At 59.6% G+C, this 16,247-nt stretch overlaps 2 protein-coding genes across 3 annotated transcripts; both read left to right on the plus strand.

The window, feature by feature from the left end:
- The first annotated feature begins 134 nt into the window (after positions 1-134).
- On the plus strand, positions 135-11,112 carry CEP131 (centrosomal protein 131). Of its 2 annotated transcripts, XM_072352098.1 has the most exons (26): positions 135-392; positions 839-924; positions 1,527-1,641; positions 1,977-2,095; positions 2,523-2,636; positions 2,739-2,888; positions 3,147-3,264; positions 3,837-3,950; positions 4,887-5,055; positions 5,206-5,285; positions 5,418-5,600; positions 5,901-6,092; positions 6,200-6,337; positions 6,848-6,973; positions 7,074-7,190; positions 7,787-7,816; positions 8,207-8,309; positions 8,455-8,656; positions 8,889-8,996; positions 9,081-9,198; positions 9,414-9,488; positions 9,571-9,713; positions 9,849-10,026; positions 10,108-10,304; positions 10,735-10,795; positions 10,870-11,112. In XM_072352098.1, the coding sequence occupies exons 1-26, from the start codon at positions 225-227 to the stop codon at positions 10,942-10,944; spliced, it is 3,279 nt and encodes a 1,092-aa protein (XP_072208199.1). In that variant the 5' UTR covers positions 135-224; the 3' UTR covers positions 10,945-11,112. The 2 variants fall into 2 exon arrangements, with proteins under 2 accessions (XP_072208199.1, XP_072208200.1); XM_072352099.1 differs by lacking the exon at positions 7,787-7,816.
- A 1,249-nt stretch (positions 11,113-12,361) lies between these two features.
- Positions 12,362-15,076, plus strand: LOC140260165 (alpha-N-acetylgalactosaminide alpha-2,6-sialyltransferase 2-like). The gene is made up of 9 exons (XM_072352216.1): positions 12,362-12,752; positions 13,112-13,247; positions 13,358-13,523; positions 13,651-13,816; positions 13,890-14,028; positions 14,115-14,218; positions 14,301-14,384; positions 14,472-14,571; positions 14,760-15,076. The coding sequence occupies exons 1-9, from the start codon at positions 12,604-12,606 to the stop codon at positions 14,937-14,939; spliced, it is 1,224 nt and encodes a 407-aa protein (XP_072208317.1). The 5' UTR covers positions 12,362-12,603; the 3' UTR covers positions 14,940-15,076.
- The last annotated feature ends 1,171 nt before the right edge of the window (positions 15,077-16,247 follow it).

Here is a 16,247-nt window from a genome sequence, read left to right on the forward strand (position 1 = left end):
GCTCCGCCCACTTCCCATCTGTCCGACAGCCGCTTCATCCAATAGCGCGGCTCCCGCCTCCTTCTCTCTGACCAATGAGGGCGAGCGGACGGCGCGGGTAGGTGAGGGGCGGGGCGAGGCCTGCGGCCGGCGGGGCGGCCTCCGGTGGGTGGGGGGGCGGCGGGGCCGGGATCGGAGTCGGGGTCGGTGCCGCCGTGTGGGTCCGTTGTTGTGCGGGACGCAGCATGAGGAGCGCTCGGAGCAGCTGCTCGTGCCCGGGCGGGGCCGTGGAGCTCAGCCTTACCGGGCTGCCCGTGCCCGTGTTGCCACGGCCCAGCAGCGCCTCGCCCGCCAAGCACGTGGTGCGATCCGTGTCCGTCGTCGGCGATGGGAAAAGCAAAAGGAACGAACTGGTGGGTGACGGGGGGATGGGGGGGTGGGGGCTGCGACAGGGAGCGGACATGGGAGGGCTTCGGCTGACAGCATCAGTGCTGTGGTTGCTATTGCCATGGCTGTTTGTTTGCTGGGCAGGTAACAAGCACGGCCCTGCTGTGCTGTGCTGTGCAGTGCTGTGCTGTGTTGTGCTGTGTTGTGCAGTGCTGTGCAGTGCTGTGCAGTGCTGTGCAGTGCTGTGCAGTGCTGTGCTGTGCTGTGCTGTGCTGTGTTGTGCTGTGTTGTGCTGTGCTGCGCTGTGCTGTGCTGTGCGGCTCATGCAAACAAGCACAGCTCCACCTGCTCAGCAGGAGCCCTGCATGGTGCTGGGGGTGCCCGCGTGGTTAGCGGGGTGTCTGAGCACTGCAACTCCCTCAGCTGAGCTGTTATTGGTGATCCTCACTGAGTTCTGCTTTCTCCTCCCCAGGAGGATGCAGGATCCCGGGCCATCAACAACCTCCGGAGGTCCAACAGCACCACGCAGGTCAACCAGCGGGCAAACAGCGCACACAGGTAAGGCTGCAGGTGACGGTGTGTGAAGTACAGCTCTGCCCGCCCCTCCTGTGCCACCAGGAAACCAGACCTTGCACAGCCGGGCAGTGTCGTGTTCTGCCCCACACACACTGCAGGTCCCTGCATTCAGGGACGGGCACGCGATTGGGAATGGAGGAGATAAGGACGGAGCCTTTCACCTGCAGCAGCTCCTGCTGGACCTACTCGAGTGTAGCTGAGCCGTGATAGAAGGGGGCAGTTCTTTTGACCTTGCAGAACCTGTCATTGAACTGAAACGTTCAGTTCTTCTTGCCCTAAGATCTATTTTCTTCCCGCACACCCCGCAGAAGCACAAAGCTCTGTGTAAGAACGTATCATTCATAGATTTATGGCTGTGTGACGATTCTCTGTCCATTTTTTTCCCCCTACGCCTGGGCGTGCTGTGCCTTTGTCGGCCACTGCTGTGCTGCAGCCACGCTGCTGAGCCCAGATCAGAGCAGGCTTCTTGCTGGAGCAGCCTGAGTGATGGGGATCCCGCTGTGACTGCCTCGTTGCCATGCGCCTGCATTCAATATTAACCCCAGGGCACATATCCTTTCCTTCTCTTTGCCTTTGGGCTGAAGCTCGGAGCAGACGGGAGACTTCCTGACCTTGTTTGAGAGCAGTTCTGGTGGAAGAAAGAAGGCGGCGAGTGTGAGCAAAACCGCCCTGGAGAAGAAAACCACGTGGAACATCCTGGTGAGGGCTGTAGGCTGAGCTGGCTGCTGGCACAAGGAGCAGAGCGTGGGCTGGGGGTCTGATAGGAGGGATTCCCCAGGGTCAGTGCAGTGGGGATGCAGTGCATCCTTTGCAGCTGGGTTAATCCCTGCTCCACCTGCAGCTGCAGCTGGCACAGTAAGTCCAGGGTTGTGGCTGCAACTCTGTGCACCTGACTCTGAGGGAAGCACGGAGGACTGCAGCGCCGTGGAGCTGAGATATTCCCCTGTGTGTGTGGGGGACGTGGCTTTCTGGAGGGGAGATCAAGGGGCTGGTTTGGTGTTTGCTCGCTCTTATTCATGTTGTTCCCATGGCAGGACGATCAGCCACGAGCCTTCCCCGGCCCCTCCGGCTCCCGCACCGCCGAGCCCCCAACAGGCATGAGGAAAAAGGAAGCCACTGTGCTCCTAGCAGCCAATTTCACGGCCAACAATAGGTAGGAGGGGTGGCCCTGAGCCAGGAACCTGCAGGCCTGGCACTGATGGAACCAAAGGGAAAACGTTTAGGCAGAGGAGGCGGTGCCAGTGCTGTGTTTGTGCTGTGCTGGGCCCTGGTGGGGACGTGCTCGGGGGCTGCAAAGAAGCGTGGTTCCTTTGGGTTGAGGCCACTCAAGTTCTGGGAAGGGGAATGAGTAAGATGTGAAACCCTTGGTTGGGGCTGGGAAAGTTTGAGGTGTGAATGTTCAGCATTGTACGAGCAACGGGCTGTTGTGTCCATTGGGGTGTGTGCATTGCCTGTGGGGTAACAGCTCCTGTGTCCTCCCCTGCTTGCTTCAAGGAATGCTCGAGGCAGTGGGGAAGGTGTAGGGGACGTGCTGTCCCATTCGGATCCAGTCATCGTGTGTTCTCTTCCCTATGTGCAAGGAGCAACAAGGGCGCGATGGGGAACTGCGTCACCACCATGGTGCACAATAACTATTCCACCACTGACAAGGGCCCTGCACCCAAAAGCTCCAACCAGGCTCCCAGCTCCCTCAAGTAAGTGTGGACCAGCTGCTGGTCTGGGGGCTGCACTGACCCCGTGTTTGTGTGGGGCAGAGCGGGGTGGGATGGTACCAGTGGCTTTGTTTCCTGCCTTAGCAACGTCATCAAAGCGACCACAAACGAGGACAGCGAGAGCAGCAGCTTCATGAAGTCTCAGAAGAATTTCTCCAGCAACAATATCATCACCCACAACAACAACAGCAGCCTGCCCCGGAGGAAGGAGGTGACGGAAGAGGAGGCAGAGAGGTGAGCTGGGTGGGGGGGAGAGGCTGCAGGATGGTGTGGGGACCAGGTTTGTTGTTGTCTTGTGGGACTCCGGGCCTGGGAATCGCTTCTCTTGGCACACAGGGTTGAGCGGCTTCTCCCTGTGACTCAGCTCTTGAGCTGAACCAGCTTCTCCTGCCTCGTTGGGCTGGAGTGCAGGACTGGGCTGAGCTGTCCCTGCTTTGCTGTGGCAGGAGGTGATGGTGGGCGGCCGTGGGGCTGATGCTGCTTCCCTTGCAGGTTCATCCAGCAGGTGAACCTCGCTGCCGTGACCATCCAGCGCTGGTACCGACGGCACTCACAGCGGCGCAGGGCGGGAGCAGCGGCTCTGGGGCGCTTGCTGGCTGCCAAGAGGGAGGTCTGTCCCCTGGCTTTCCCTTACCATCGCATTTACCAGCCCAAACATGAGCTGTGGGGCGCGGGGGAGGCTTTGCTCTTGCATTGCAGCAGCTCCTGTCCCTGTCAAGGTGCCTTGGGATGCAGGCAGGGAGAATGGGGCATTGTGCCGTTGCTGTCTTGGGTGCTCTCGTGGTCAGAGGAGGGAAGCCCTCTCACAGCTTGCTGCAGTGAACCAGTAACAATTGGCTCGTTAGGGAGTGACGTGTCATCTGCAGCTATTTGTGTTTCGTTGCGTTTAATTATTTATCCAAATAACAAAGAGCTCGGTAGCTCTTGCTTGTGAGATGCTATTTTTAAGCCTCGTCTCCTTGGTGGTTTCAACCCCGGATGACGAATAATTGCATTTGGTGTCTAGAGAAAAGAAGTTGCTGTAAAGTGGAGCTTTTCGGAGGGGCCTTTCCCTGCGAGGAGGGGGGGGCTGTGGGATGGGAGCTGTGGGATGGGGGCTGTGGGATGGGGAGGTGCGTCCCTCCCCACTGCTGTGGGTGCAGATGAGCTCCTGGTCACAGCATTGACCTTTCTCTCTGGAAGGAAAGGCAGCAGCAGGAGGAGAGGAACGTCCTGGATTTGCGTGACAGGAAGGACGAGGAACGCAGGAAGATCCGGGAGGAGAAGGCACGGCTGGCACGGCGTGCTGCCATCCAGGTAGGGGGAGGCCCTGCGCCATGCCCGGTGCTGCAGCAATGCCTCAGCCTGTGCTCTGCATCTCCAGGGGCTTCCCATGACACTGAGTTCTAGTAAGTGCTCCCTGTGGAGGCTGAGGTGCCACAGAGCGGTTTCCTTTGCGCTCCTGCCAAGCTTGGCAGCTCACCCAGTTCTGGTTTCCATCAAGTTCTCAGGGAAAGGGAGGCTGCACTCAAACTGGAGGCAATAACCGCAGCTCCTCGGGGCAGCCAAGGATGAGAGAGGTGCCCTGAGGGTCTGTCCTTGGGCTCGGCTCGCTCTGTGTTGTGCTGAGCTCTGCTCTGTTCTGCACTGATGCAGGAGGCACCTCGCTGTCCTTGATCTTGGCAGCCCTTGATGGCAGGAGGGAGCGGGTGCTCCTGGAGCACAGATGAGGGGCTGGGCCTGTTACAGACCATGGGGAGTTGCTCATTTGGATTGCAGTAGAGCTGGGAAGAGTTTTAAAAGCCCCAGTTCCTCTTTGGCCTCTATGGAGTCATATTTCAGGGGAATGCCGTGGGAGACACAGCAGTGAGCAGCTGTGAAACGCTGCAGCAGCCCTGCAAACACGTCCTTGTGCCTTCAGTGATTTCCCAGAACACAACTCAAGCAGCTCCCAGGCACTGCTTTGCTTGGCCCTCGAGCTGCTGATGTGATGTGGTCCATTCAAAGGTCCTTTGTGGAGCAGCAGAGGACGCTGCACGAGGGCATGCAGGACCTCGTCCATCACCACCTCTGTGCTCCCAGTAGCGAGGAGCAGAGCTGCTCTTCCTGTGCTTGCACTTTTTCTGAGCAGAGTTGGCCTTGTTAACCCTGCAGAGCTGGCTGTGCAGCACGGTGACGGCACTTGGCCCTTGTTCCACCATGTCAGCACCACCCTGTGCTGGGCAGGACCCGATGACTTCTCTGTCCCTACAGGAACTGCAACAGAAAAGGGCCCAAAAGGCTTCCGACACAAAGCGCTTGGCAGAAGAAGAGCTGGCGCAGGTGAAGGAGAGCAGAAGGGTAGGAAAGAAGAAGCCTGCCAAGCCTGCTTCTGCACGGAACGGCAGTCCAGCCAGCAGCAGCATCAAAGCCAACAACGCCAGTGAGTCCCTGCTGCAGGTCTCCATGCTTTGGAGCAGTGTGTGACGGGGGAAGGAGGGTGTTGGAGGGGCGGTTCTCACTCTAGGGAGCTGCTTGTTGCAGGCACATGAGAACAGGCTGCTTCCTGCATATGCCAATTTCTGTTCTGTAGCTGCAGAGCCAGAAGCAAGCGGCCTCGCCGAGCTCAGCTCCACGCCTTCTCAGGATCATGGTGTGGAGGACAAGCTGCAGGTGGGTCTGGCTTCGCCTTGAGCTGCTCCTCAGGCACAAACTGTTCTGCTGGGGCGGCTTTGGAGCCTGGGTTTGCTTCTATGGAGATCCAGCAAAGTGTTTGACTCTCAAGTACGTCATCTTCTCCTCCAGGATGTGAGCTCCAGAGAGACGGGAGGTGAGGATCTGGAGACGGTGGTGACTGCTGTCAGCAGGGCTCCATCCAAGGCGACACTCAGCGAGCTGCTGGACACACTGAGGCTGCTGGAGGAAGAACCAGAGCTGCTGCCACCTCCAAAGCTCTTCAAGAAGGACAAATACACTTGGGTAGATGGGGTAAGCAGAAGGCTGGGAGGAGTTGCATCAGTCCCACACAGAACCTCTTTGCTTGTGGGTTGTGGAGGGCTGGGAAACGTGGCTGGTTCCCTGCCACTGGGTGTGCTGGAAAAGGTAATGGAGGAGTTTTGAGCAGCTGCGATGTCCCCAGGGAGGAGCAAAACCTTGTGAGGGCTGAGCACAGAGGATGGTGCTACTCCCTGGAGCAGCAAGAGGGCTGAGCTGCACTGCAGCCCTTCCTAAGCCCCCCACGCTGCTGGAGCTGCAGTGCCCCATTCAGCATCTCCATCCATCCTACAGGAGTCCGGCTCCAACTCCCTGACTGCTGACAACTTGGAGAAATTTGGGAAGCTGAACCACTCCCCTGGCGTCCCTGAGGACGGTGCCCTGCTCTCAGAGGCCAAACTCCAAAGTATCATCAGTTTCTTGGATGAGATGGAGAAATCTGAGCAGGAGAGGCCCAGATCTGCCACCTCGGCCACACAGCGGGAGGTGAGCACTGGGTTGTGCTGGGGTGGTGGACCCCACTGAAGACGGCCTCTGCCCTCTGGTTTCGCATGGTCTCCACCTTCCCTTATTCTTTTTTTCCCCTATCCCAGGGGCTCCTGTCTGAAGAGGAGCTGGCGCACTTGGAGCAGGCTTCGGCTGTTGCCACGGAGGTCACGAGCTCCATCATGAGGCTGAAGCTGGAAGTGGAGGAGAAGAAGCGAGCCATCAGCCTGCTGCAGACGGCCTTGGTGTGTGAGCCAGATGCTCTTGCTTGCTGGGAGGGAGGACAAAGAGCCCTCAGCAAAAGTTCCTTGGAGCAGTGGCCTTGAAGCACAATATCAGAGCTTTCCTGCCTGTGCCCAGTGGTGCACAGTGGTGCAGAGAGCTAACGTGGGCAGCCGGAGGCTGCTGGGCCATGCAGCGATCTCGGTCATTGTTAGCATGGGGAAAGATCTGCAAGGTCCTTCCTGGGCTGCTGTGGGCTTCTCTCAGCCTTCTCTTGGCTGCCTGCTGTTTTGAAGGCTGTCTTGGCCAGTCGAGAGGCTCTCAGTCCTGGGCTGAGCTCCTTCCCTTTGTCATTGGAGGTTTGGGCTGCAAGTAGATTGCAAGAGGCTTGAGCAGCCGAGGGCTTTGGTGTAGCTGCTTCTGATGGTTCTGGCCCAGAGATGCCCTCCAGGTTTAATAGTTTATCTCCTGTGCATGTGCTGGTGCAGCTGCTCCCTCTCATGTCTTGTGGTTCTTTCTTCTCTACATAAAAGGCTCAGCAGAGGGAGCTTACTGTTCGGCATGTCAAGCAAACCGAGAAGGAGCTTGGCCACCAGCTCCAGCTGCAGAGGGAGCAGTACGAGGCAGCTATCCAGAGGCATCTGGCCTTCATTGACCAGGTAATGCCATCCCACCTCAGCCTGCTGTTTCTGCAGCCAGAAGTGGGGCTGGCCGTGCCCTGCCTGGTTGCCTGATGCTTTTTTTTCCCACCCTTTTCAGCTCATTGATGATAAGAAGGTGCTGAGTGAGAAGTGTGAGACGGTGGTGGCTGAGCTGAAACAAGTGGACCAGAAGTACAGCAAGAAGCTCAGCCAGATGCAGGAGCAGCATGAGCTGGTGAGAGAAGAGAGCAGATGGGCTGCAGGGAGAGGGGATGGGATGTGGCAGGGCTCCCAAGCAGTGTGGTTTTGCACCTCAGGGAGGACCAGTTGCTGGTTGTAGGTAGTGAGGTACAGGGCTTTGGCCCGGCTACCTAAGAGGCTGTGCTGCCTGCAGCTGGGTGCATGGGACCAGCTGAGTGGCAGCACAAACCCAGTGCCACAAAGGAACGTGTGCCTGTGGCTGTCTCCTGTGCTGGGTTAGTTAGCAGGAGCAGGTATGCCCTCAGAACTAAAGGAACGTGGGGCGTTCAGGTCACACAGCAGAGCTCTGGGTGTCACAGTGCTCTTGCTGTCACCTGTCCCTGGATGTGTGGCTGCATGGTCCTGCTGTGATGCTACTGCTGGTCCTGGATTTGCTGCTGAAGTGCCTCAGTTCCCTGCTCCCAGCAGGAACAGCTTGGGAGCTTCTCTTTTTTCCCCTGAGCCCCTTGTGGTTGTCCCTGTTTTCCCTTGCTTGTGACCATTTGGTTTAACCTCTTCCCTGCTTTCTCCTCTACCCCATGGTTCCGTGATTCCCTTTCTCTCTCCCTCTCCTCCTTTCTTTCTCCCCAGGTCTGGCGTGCTTTGGGCCCCTTTTGTGAGGTAAATGCATCCTTCACTCTTCTCGTGTCTTTGCCCTTCTGCCTGCATGCACCAACCCGTCCGCCCTGCAGCAGGGCTGGGTGTGTGGACACCCCTTCCCCACAGCTGTCGGATGGGAGACTCCCATGCTGCAGAGCCTCAGTTCCATGCCCCCAGGGAAGGGGAGGCTGGAGGAGGAAGCACGCACACACCCTGATCTGCAGCCATTGCCCAGCCTCAGATTCCCCTCTCCTCTCTAATAGGTGCTCCCAGCCATGGCCAGCAAGTGCATGGGCTGCACGCAGCTGAGGACGTCGGCTCCTGCTTGCAGTGTCCTTTTCTACAGCCGAACTGACAAGGGTTTTCTTCCTTAGTTTCTCTCTGAAGTTCTTCCTGTTGCTTTGCAAACAGGAGATCAAGAAGCTCAAGGAGCTGATGAGCGCAACAGAGAAAATCAGGAGGGAAAAGTGGATCGATGAGAAAACCAAAAAGATCAAAGAGATCACTGTGAAAGGTACGGACCCGTTGGATAGAGATGGAACACAAGGAAACTTGTGCATGTCCGCTCAGCCATTCCCAGCCCATCTGTGCCATTGTGGCTGGGGCTGAGGCACCTGCAGAGCTCTGGGTTGTGCTGAGCATCCTCCCTGTTGCCCCAGGGCTGGAACCAGAGATCCAGAAACTGATCACCAAGCACCGTCAGGACATCCAGAAGCTGAAGATGCTGCATGAGGCCGAGCTGCTGCAGTCAGATGAGCGGGCAGCACAGCGGTACTGCCGGCAGGCGGAGGAGCTGAGGGGAATGCTGGAGCAGCAGAAGGAGGAGCAGAGCCAGCGGGAGCGGGAGCTGGCCCGGCAGCGGTATGTGGGACTCAATGGCATCGGGGTGGCATCCAGCACCCACCCACAGCGGGTTCCTGGTGCTGTCAGCAGTTGGTGTCCACGTGGGGCAGCCTCAGGAGGTGGTGTCTGGGCACCCTTCAGAGCTGTGTCGGGTGGTATACAGGACAGGGTGGAGGGAAAGCCCTGAGCTCTGTGCTGGGGGCCCAAATGTCCTGAGCCTTGCACCTTGCTGAGACTGCTCTGCTCCCAGGTGTGAGAAGCAGCTGGAACAGGAGGAACAAGCACTGCAGCAGCAGCGGCGCCGGCTCTATGCGGAGGTGGCCGAGGAGAAGGAGCGGCTCAGCCAGCAGGCAGCCAGGTGAGGGCTGGGGCCGGGGGGCAGCTCTGTGCCTCGTGTCGTGTCCCCCTGGCATGTTGTGAGCTGTGGGCTGTGTGCGGGCAGGCAGAGAGCGGAGGTGGAGGAGCTGAGGCGGCAGCTGGAGGCGAGCAGCTCGGCTGTCACCGCTGCACTGAAGGAGGAGTATGCCAGAGAGAAGGAGGAGCAGGAGAGGCGGCATCAGGTGTGTTGTTCCTCTGTCACTTGGGGCCTGCCAGTGTGAGCAAGGCTGTTCTGGGTGCAAGCAGCCTGTTCCTTGTGTCCTGACACAACCAGGAGCTGCGTGCGTGGAGCTGCGTGCTGGCACCCTATGGGCAGTGTGCACTAATGGGATCAGGGAGGGCCCTGCCCAGCTGTACCCACTGGAGCTGAGTGGTTCTCTTCCATGTCCATCTGTAGACAGAAGTGAAGGTGCTGAAGGACCGACTGGAGCTCGAGAAACAGGCGTGGGAGGCCAGCTATGTGAAGAAGGAGGTAATGGTCGGGGCCGCCCCACTTGGGAGGTGCTGCCCTCAGGCTCAGAGGTGACGTTCCCCCTCTCTGTTGCTGTCCCCAGGAAGCCTGGCTGCTCTCCCGGGAGCGGGAGCTGAGGGAGGAGGTGAGGAAGGAGAGGGACAAAGAGATTGAGTTGGTCATCCAGCGCCTGGAGGCCGACATGTCCTCCGCCAAGGAGGAGTGCGAGCGGGCAGCTGAGAACAGGTGGGGAGGGAGAGGGGGTGCTCCCAATTGCCTTCCTTGTTTTCCAAGCCTTTTGCCTGTGCAGGGAGCTCTGGACATGGGCTGGGGAGCTCCCAGTGTGGCTGCAGCGCTGGGATCTGTCCTCTCCTCCTTTAGGATTAAGAGGATCCGGGACAAGTACGAGGTGGAGCTGCAGGAGCTGGAGAGGTCTGAGCGGAAGCTGCAGGAGCGCTGCAACGATTTGAAGGGGCGGCTGGTAGAACTGGAAGGGGAGAGCATCCGTCTGCAGGGCCTGCTGAAGCACAAGGAGCAGGAGGTGGAGGAGATCCGGAAGGTGAGCAAGGAGCAGGGCTGGGGGTGCAGCTCCAGCAGACTGCATTGCAGCACGCAGCGTCACACCGGTGTCACCATGCAGGTCCGGGACCAGCTGTCCCAAGAGCGGAGCAGCCTGGCAGAAGTGATCCGACAGGAGTTTGCAGACAGGCTGGTGGGCACGGAGGAGGAGAACAAGAGGCTGAAAGCAGAGATGGCGGAGCTGCGTGCCCGGCAGCGCCTGGAGCTGGACAGGGTGGTACGAGAGAAGGACCGAGAGCTGGAGGAGGTGCACAGGAGGTGAGGGGCTTTGTGCTGGGCTTGCAGCTGGGGCAGCACATGGCTCGCCTGGGGAGTTCCTGCTGGCCCAGTGTGTGTTCTGCAGCCTGCTGTGGGCCTGCGTTAAGCTCCTGCACACTAAGCCATGAGCAAGTGTGGGTTTGCTGGAAAGAACTGGGAAGAAATTTCCCTGTGATCTCTTCAGTTACTGGAGTCGTGTGAAATTCGTGTCCCATTCTTCCTGCAGATTACTTGATTCAAACTCATGGTGCTACCAAAGTGAATAACAGTGCTCCTAACATGCAGGGACACCCCAAGCCCAGAGCAGCTGCTCTGTGGTGCTGCAGTTTGCTTGTGCTGTGGAGGAGGGGGACAGCTTTTTGCTGTGCCCAGATCTGGGAGTGATGAGAGCTGGGTGCTGGACTCAGCGTCTCCCCATCTTCCTGCTCAGGGTGAAGACAGCTGTGGCGAGGAAGGAGGAGAACGTGAGCAGCCTTCGGAAGCAATACGAGGTGAGCAGGTTGCTGCCCCTGCCCTTCCTGCAGCACTGCCCGGGCACGGCTCACCCTGGCTCACTGTCTCGCAGGCTGCAGTGCAGAGAGCAGAGCACCTGGAAGCCCTCCTGGAGCAGCAGCGCCGGCAGCTGCTGGCCAACGAATAGCCCCGTGCTGGGGGTGTGGGCCCCTCCCGTGGGGCTGGGGGCTGCCTTCCTTCTTCCCTCCCCTTTTTTATAACTGGTGCCTCGGCTGGGATTCCCACTGGGGACACGTGGCAGTGTTTGGATTTCTGGTGGTTGTTTTAACAATAAAAGCTGCTCTGGTTTCTATGGCTTTGATCTATGTCCTTGGGGAGAGGGGAGTCTCCGTGCTGTTGGCATCCAGGGCTTATTTTTTGTTTCTTTTCCTTGCTGTTGCATGCATCCCTCCCTGCATGGCCCTGAGCGCGCTGTGCTGGGAACTGGGGGCTGAGCCCTGTGGGCAGCATAGGGTTGAGAGCTCTATGCAGAGGGGAGGCCAATGCCACGTGCTGGCAGTGGGCTGAGCACAGCTTGTTCTCTGCCACCTTGGGGTGTGGGGGGAGAGGAGAGCCGTGGCCCAGCAGTTTGCTGTCTGCTCTGCAGCCCTGCTCTGTCTTTTCAAATGAAATAGGTGTGAAGTGCAATGGGAGGGGATTTGGACCAGGGCAGGATGCGATCTCACAGCCCCTGTACCTGCAAATCCCTCACCACCTCCCAGCAACATTGGGAAACGCCTGCACTGAGCTCACGACATCCGTTTCCTCTGGCCAGGCACTCTATGACCCCTCTTGGGGAGGTTTTTCTCTCCAAGGAGACCAGTGCTGCTGCTTGGGGCCAGCAGATGTTTTCTCATTGGAGTCCCAGGGCTGACACATGCCCTCAGCCTGGTTCTGTGCTGGTGTCAGTCCTGGTGCTGCCCAGAGCCCATGGGACAGAGGGCACAGCAGGCACTGGATGCACAGTGTGCTCCTCTGCATCACCTCCCATAAAAGCCATCTCCCTGATGGTTGTTTCCAACAAAACACTCCGTTTCATGCTGCAAACAGCCATAACATCAGAACATCCACCCTCAGTGTTACCGTGGTCTGGACGTGGGGTGCAGTGGTGGAGCACAAGGTGATGCTGCCCATGCAGCCCAGCAGCAAGCCCCAAGAAGGACCTGCACTGGGATGGCCAGGGATGCCTCTGCTACCTGCTTCCTCTGAAGATCGAGTGATTCATGATGAGAAATCTGCATTGAAAGTGCAATTGTGTGCTGACAGTCGGAGTTCAGCCTGATCAGCAGAGGGGGCTGGAAAGCCCAGGGATTCTAAAGCTGTGCTAATGGTTAGTTCTGTGTCACTAAGCTGTGCTAATAGCTGGCAATTCCGCGTAGCTGTAAGAGGTGCAGGTAGCAATGAGCTGAGCTGCCAAGCTCTGTGTATGACCACAGTGTAGCTGTAAGCACGTCCCTGCGTCCATCCCTGCAGTGCTGGGGGACAGACACGCACCCATCTGCCTTTATTGTTCTTGCTTTTCTAACAACCACTTCCTGAGCTCTGTTTCCTCCTTCCACCCTTCTGTGCAGCTTCCGCCCGCGCTGCTCTGCACTGTGCCCTGTGCTGGGCCCTTGTCCCATCCTCACTGTGCTGCCCAGGGCTGGACACTGGCTGTCCCCGCTCCAGCTGTACTTTGTCACACGGGCACAGCGGCCACGGAGTCCCACGGCCAGCGGGAGGAAGGCAGGGGAGAGGACGGGAGAGTTTCCCACCTTGAGCCTTGCACCAAGGCTGAGGCTCCCATCCCTCCCTGCAAGCATCCACCATGAGAAGACCCCCAGGAGGCTGCTGTCCCCCAGCCCTCACGCCGTGCTCGGGGCGCTGTGCCCGTGGCATCGGACTGACCCTGACCCTGCTCGCCGTGCTGCTGTTGCTGCTGCCCACACAGCACAGCCTGTGGCTCCAGCTCTCCAGGTATGGTGGGGCGGTGGGGTGGGAATGGTGTGGCCCCCTGGCCATGGTGTTGTTTTGCTCCAGAGCCATTTTGCCCTGGGGAATGATTAACCTCAAACCCGCCTATGCCTGTCCTCCCTGCAGGTGCCGTGCTCAGTGCAGCTCCTGACCCTGGCCTGGAGCCCAACAGGGTGGCTCCAAGCCCAGCTCCTTCTTTCTGCTTTGTGGGGTGGGGATGGCACCACGGTGCCCAGATGGGTGCAGGCAGAGCCACAGCAGCATCTCCTGTGCCAGTCCTGAGCCTCTTCTGTGCCCTCTGCCACAGAGATGGGGATAGAACCCCCCCTGCATCCCTCCCAGCCTCCTCTCTCCTCCCGCAGGACCCTTGTCCACCACAGAACCACAACCACAGCAGCCCCAGAGCGGGTGATGCAGGCAGCACGGCCATCCCCTGGTCCCAGCATGCCACCAGACCTTGGGGACACATATGGGCAGGATGAGACCTACAGCAGCTCGGTATAGCGGTGCCATGGGGCTGGGGCAGGGACACACAGGTGTCGTGTCCCCAGATGTGGGACACCACGAAGGTGCCGTGCCATGCGCTCACTCGTCCCCTGTGCTTCTAGGGCTGCCCCAACAGCATCAGGAAGAGGATTGGGGCCACTGAGTTTGGGGCCACTTTCCTGCCCAACATCCCGGTGCTGCAGTGGGCACGGCACGCACGGGAGGATGAGTACCAGCGGCTGCACCGATATGGGGGGGCTCACGGCTGGAAAGACATCCGCTGGGATGGTGAGTGTGGGTGGGGGCACGGCGGGTCCCTGTGCATGGGGAGGGGGGGTGATGGAAAACAGCACTGCAACCCGTGGAGTGAGAGGAGAAAATGCTGAATGGGAGACCCCCGTCCTTGTGCCCGCAGTGCTGAAGTCATCCCTGTCCCTCCTCAACGCCTCCAGCAGTGCGCTGCTCTTTGGCATCCACCCGCTGGCCGCACGTTGCACCCGCTGCGCCGTGGTGGGCAATGGGGGCATCCTCCATGGCTCCGGCATGGGCTCCGCCATCGATGCTCACGACTACGTGTTCAGGTGAGGGCACAGGGCATGGCTGGGGTGCAGCTGAGGGGGAACCATCACCACCTCCCCACGCGTCCCTTTGCAGGGTGAATGGGGCCATCACGGAGGGCTATGAGCGCGATGTTGGCAGCAGGACGTCCTTCTATGTCTTCTCCACCAACACCATGATGAATGCGCTGCGCAGATACGCCGCCAACGGCTTCCAGCACCCACCCCAAACACCGGTGGGGGACAGTGGGGTATGGGGACAGGGAGCTGTGGGCACGGCATCATTGTCAACTCCTGATCCTTGCTGTGTCCTTTGCTGCAGGAGACGTGCTACGTCTTCCTCCCAGACCATGACCGTGACTACCTGCTGCTGCGGGCCGCCCTGAGCCGGCAACGTGTGGACAGGGGTCAAGATGAGGGGGTTCAGTAAGTGGTTATGTGGGGGGGGGGGACACAGGCACATCCCTGTGCCCCACAGCTCCCAGCAGCTGCCCACGCTTCCCCTCAGCCCCCAGGAGTTCTTTGGGGAGGACCTGCAGGCGGGGAAGTTTAGGATGTTGCACCCGGATTTCATCCGCTACCTCAGGAACCGGTAAGAAGCCCCCAGGGGGGTGGGGGGGTGTTCCCCCTTCCCATCCTACTGCTGTAGGTCTCTCAGGCTCCTGTTCGCTCCCCACAGGTTCCTCCGTTCCCACATCCTGGCCACCCCATTCTGGCAGCTGTACCGACCCTCCACCGGTGCTGTGACGCTGCTGACCGCCATCCACACCTGTGACCAGGTGGGCACCCCATGTCCACAGCTCTGCCCTGGGTGCAGCACTGCTCCTGCAGCCCTCCACCTGCCCAGCAGCACTGCTGCCTCCCACTTGGCATCCACGCACCCTCTCTGCCCCAGTCACTGCTTGTAGAGCTGCTCCCACAGCGCTGCCCCATACCAGGGCACTGGGCTCAGCCCCGTGTCTTGTAGGTGAGCGCCTTTGGGTTCATGACACCGGGCTACCGGGCGTACTCAGACCACTACTTCGACCGTGGGCGCAAGGAGGTGCAGTTCTTCATCAACCACGACCTGAGGATGGAGATGAAGCTGTGGCAGCGACTGCAGCGCAGTGGGATTCTGTGGCTCTACACAGGCTCAGAAGGGATGTGATGCCATCAGGGTGCTGTGCTGGCTGTGCTGCTGGGACCTGTGAGTGAGGAGCTGGGCTGGGACTCGAGCACAGTGTGTGATGAGTTTTGCCAGGCTCTGCACAGCTCTGCTGTGGAGTAAAATGAATTAATGACATGAAATTGAGCGTGGGAGAAATAGGAACTGAACCGGGGAGTGTCTGGTGCTGCAGCTCCATGGGGGGCTGCTGTGTGTGCAGTGGGCTCATGGGTGAATCCTTAGTGTGGTCCCTGCTGGGGCTGCCTCCTGCCCATCCGGGGGGGCTCTGCAATGCCTCTGCCTTGGGGAGGGATTTGTAGCACCCTCTGTTTGTTGCAGTAGCCTTGGGGTGGCAGCCCCTTTCCACGACCCCCATCCCGTGGCTGGGAGGGTCCCCTGATGCCCTTGATGCCCATCACTCCTGCTGCCCTCCTGGGGGGGGCTCAGCCCCCATCCCCATCCCTTCCCAGCATCACAAAGCTGTTTCTAGGCCAGCGCCCAGTTCAGGCATGAATAAACCAGCGGCGTTGCATAACTGGGGCTGCAGATTTACGCCGGATGGCTGCCCAAGCCCTGCTGCTGCATGGCACCCAGGGTCCCCGGGCCCAGGGCAGCTGCTTGCATGCCACAACCCTGCCCCATCCCCGCAGGCAGACAGAGCACAGCAGCGCAGCAGTCACTCACCGGCTGTGCCAAGCTCCCCAATTAAGGAGCCTTCCTCCCGCCGTGGATTAGCCAGGATCAGTGGAGCCCGTGAGCGGGCCGAGCTGCTCAGTGGGAAGGAGGTCAGGAGGGCCGGGTGCTTTTGGCAGCCGCTGTGCAGAGACTGTGGCTCAAGCTGGTGTCTGCCCAGCAGGGATTAGCTGCAGCCCCAGACAAAGCGGCCGGGGGGCTGGAGGGGGTGATCCCAGTTCCCATCCCATGCCGGGCATCCATACCACGGCTGGGTTATTTCAACCCCATCCACTCACCAAAGCCATCCCACAATGGGAAGGCTCCATCAGGATGGGCTGTGGGTGCCTGCTGCGAGCTGCCTGCCCACCCATGGGTACATTCTGCTTCATGGTGACTCAGCTGTGCCAGCTCAGCGGCACATGGAGCAGGGCCATGGGAACAGCCCCACAAGGCCACCACCTCCCCATGGCACCCACTGCCCTCCGTCACCTCCCCACCCCACAACATCCCCATCCCAAAGCTCCATCCCAGCAGGGCGCACAGGGGACGTGTGGGTGTCTCCGGGCTGCGCTGAGCCAGATCATTGGGACGTGGCCTGCACATGGTTGGGGGGCACTGGGGGGACCACGGGTGTGC

Source organism: Excalfactoria chinensis, chromosome 17, assembly GCF_039878825.1.
Source record: "Excalfactoria chinensis isolate bCotChi1 chromosome 17, bCotChi1.hap2, whole genome shotgun sequence".
Lineage (NCBI taxonomy): Eukaryota > Metazoa > Chordata > Aves > Galliformes > Phasianidae > Excalfactoria > Excalfactoria chinensis.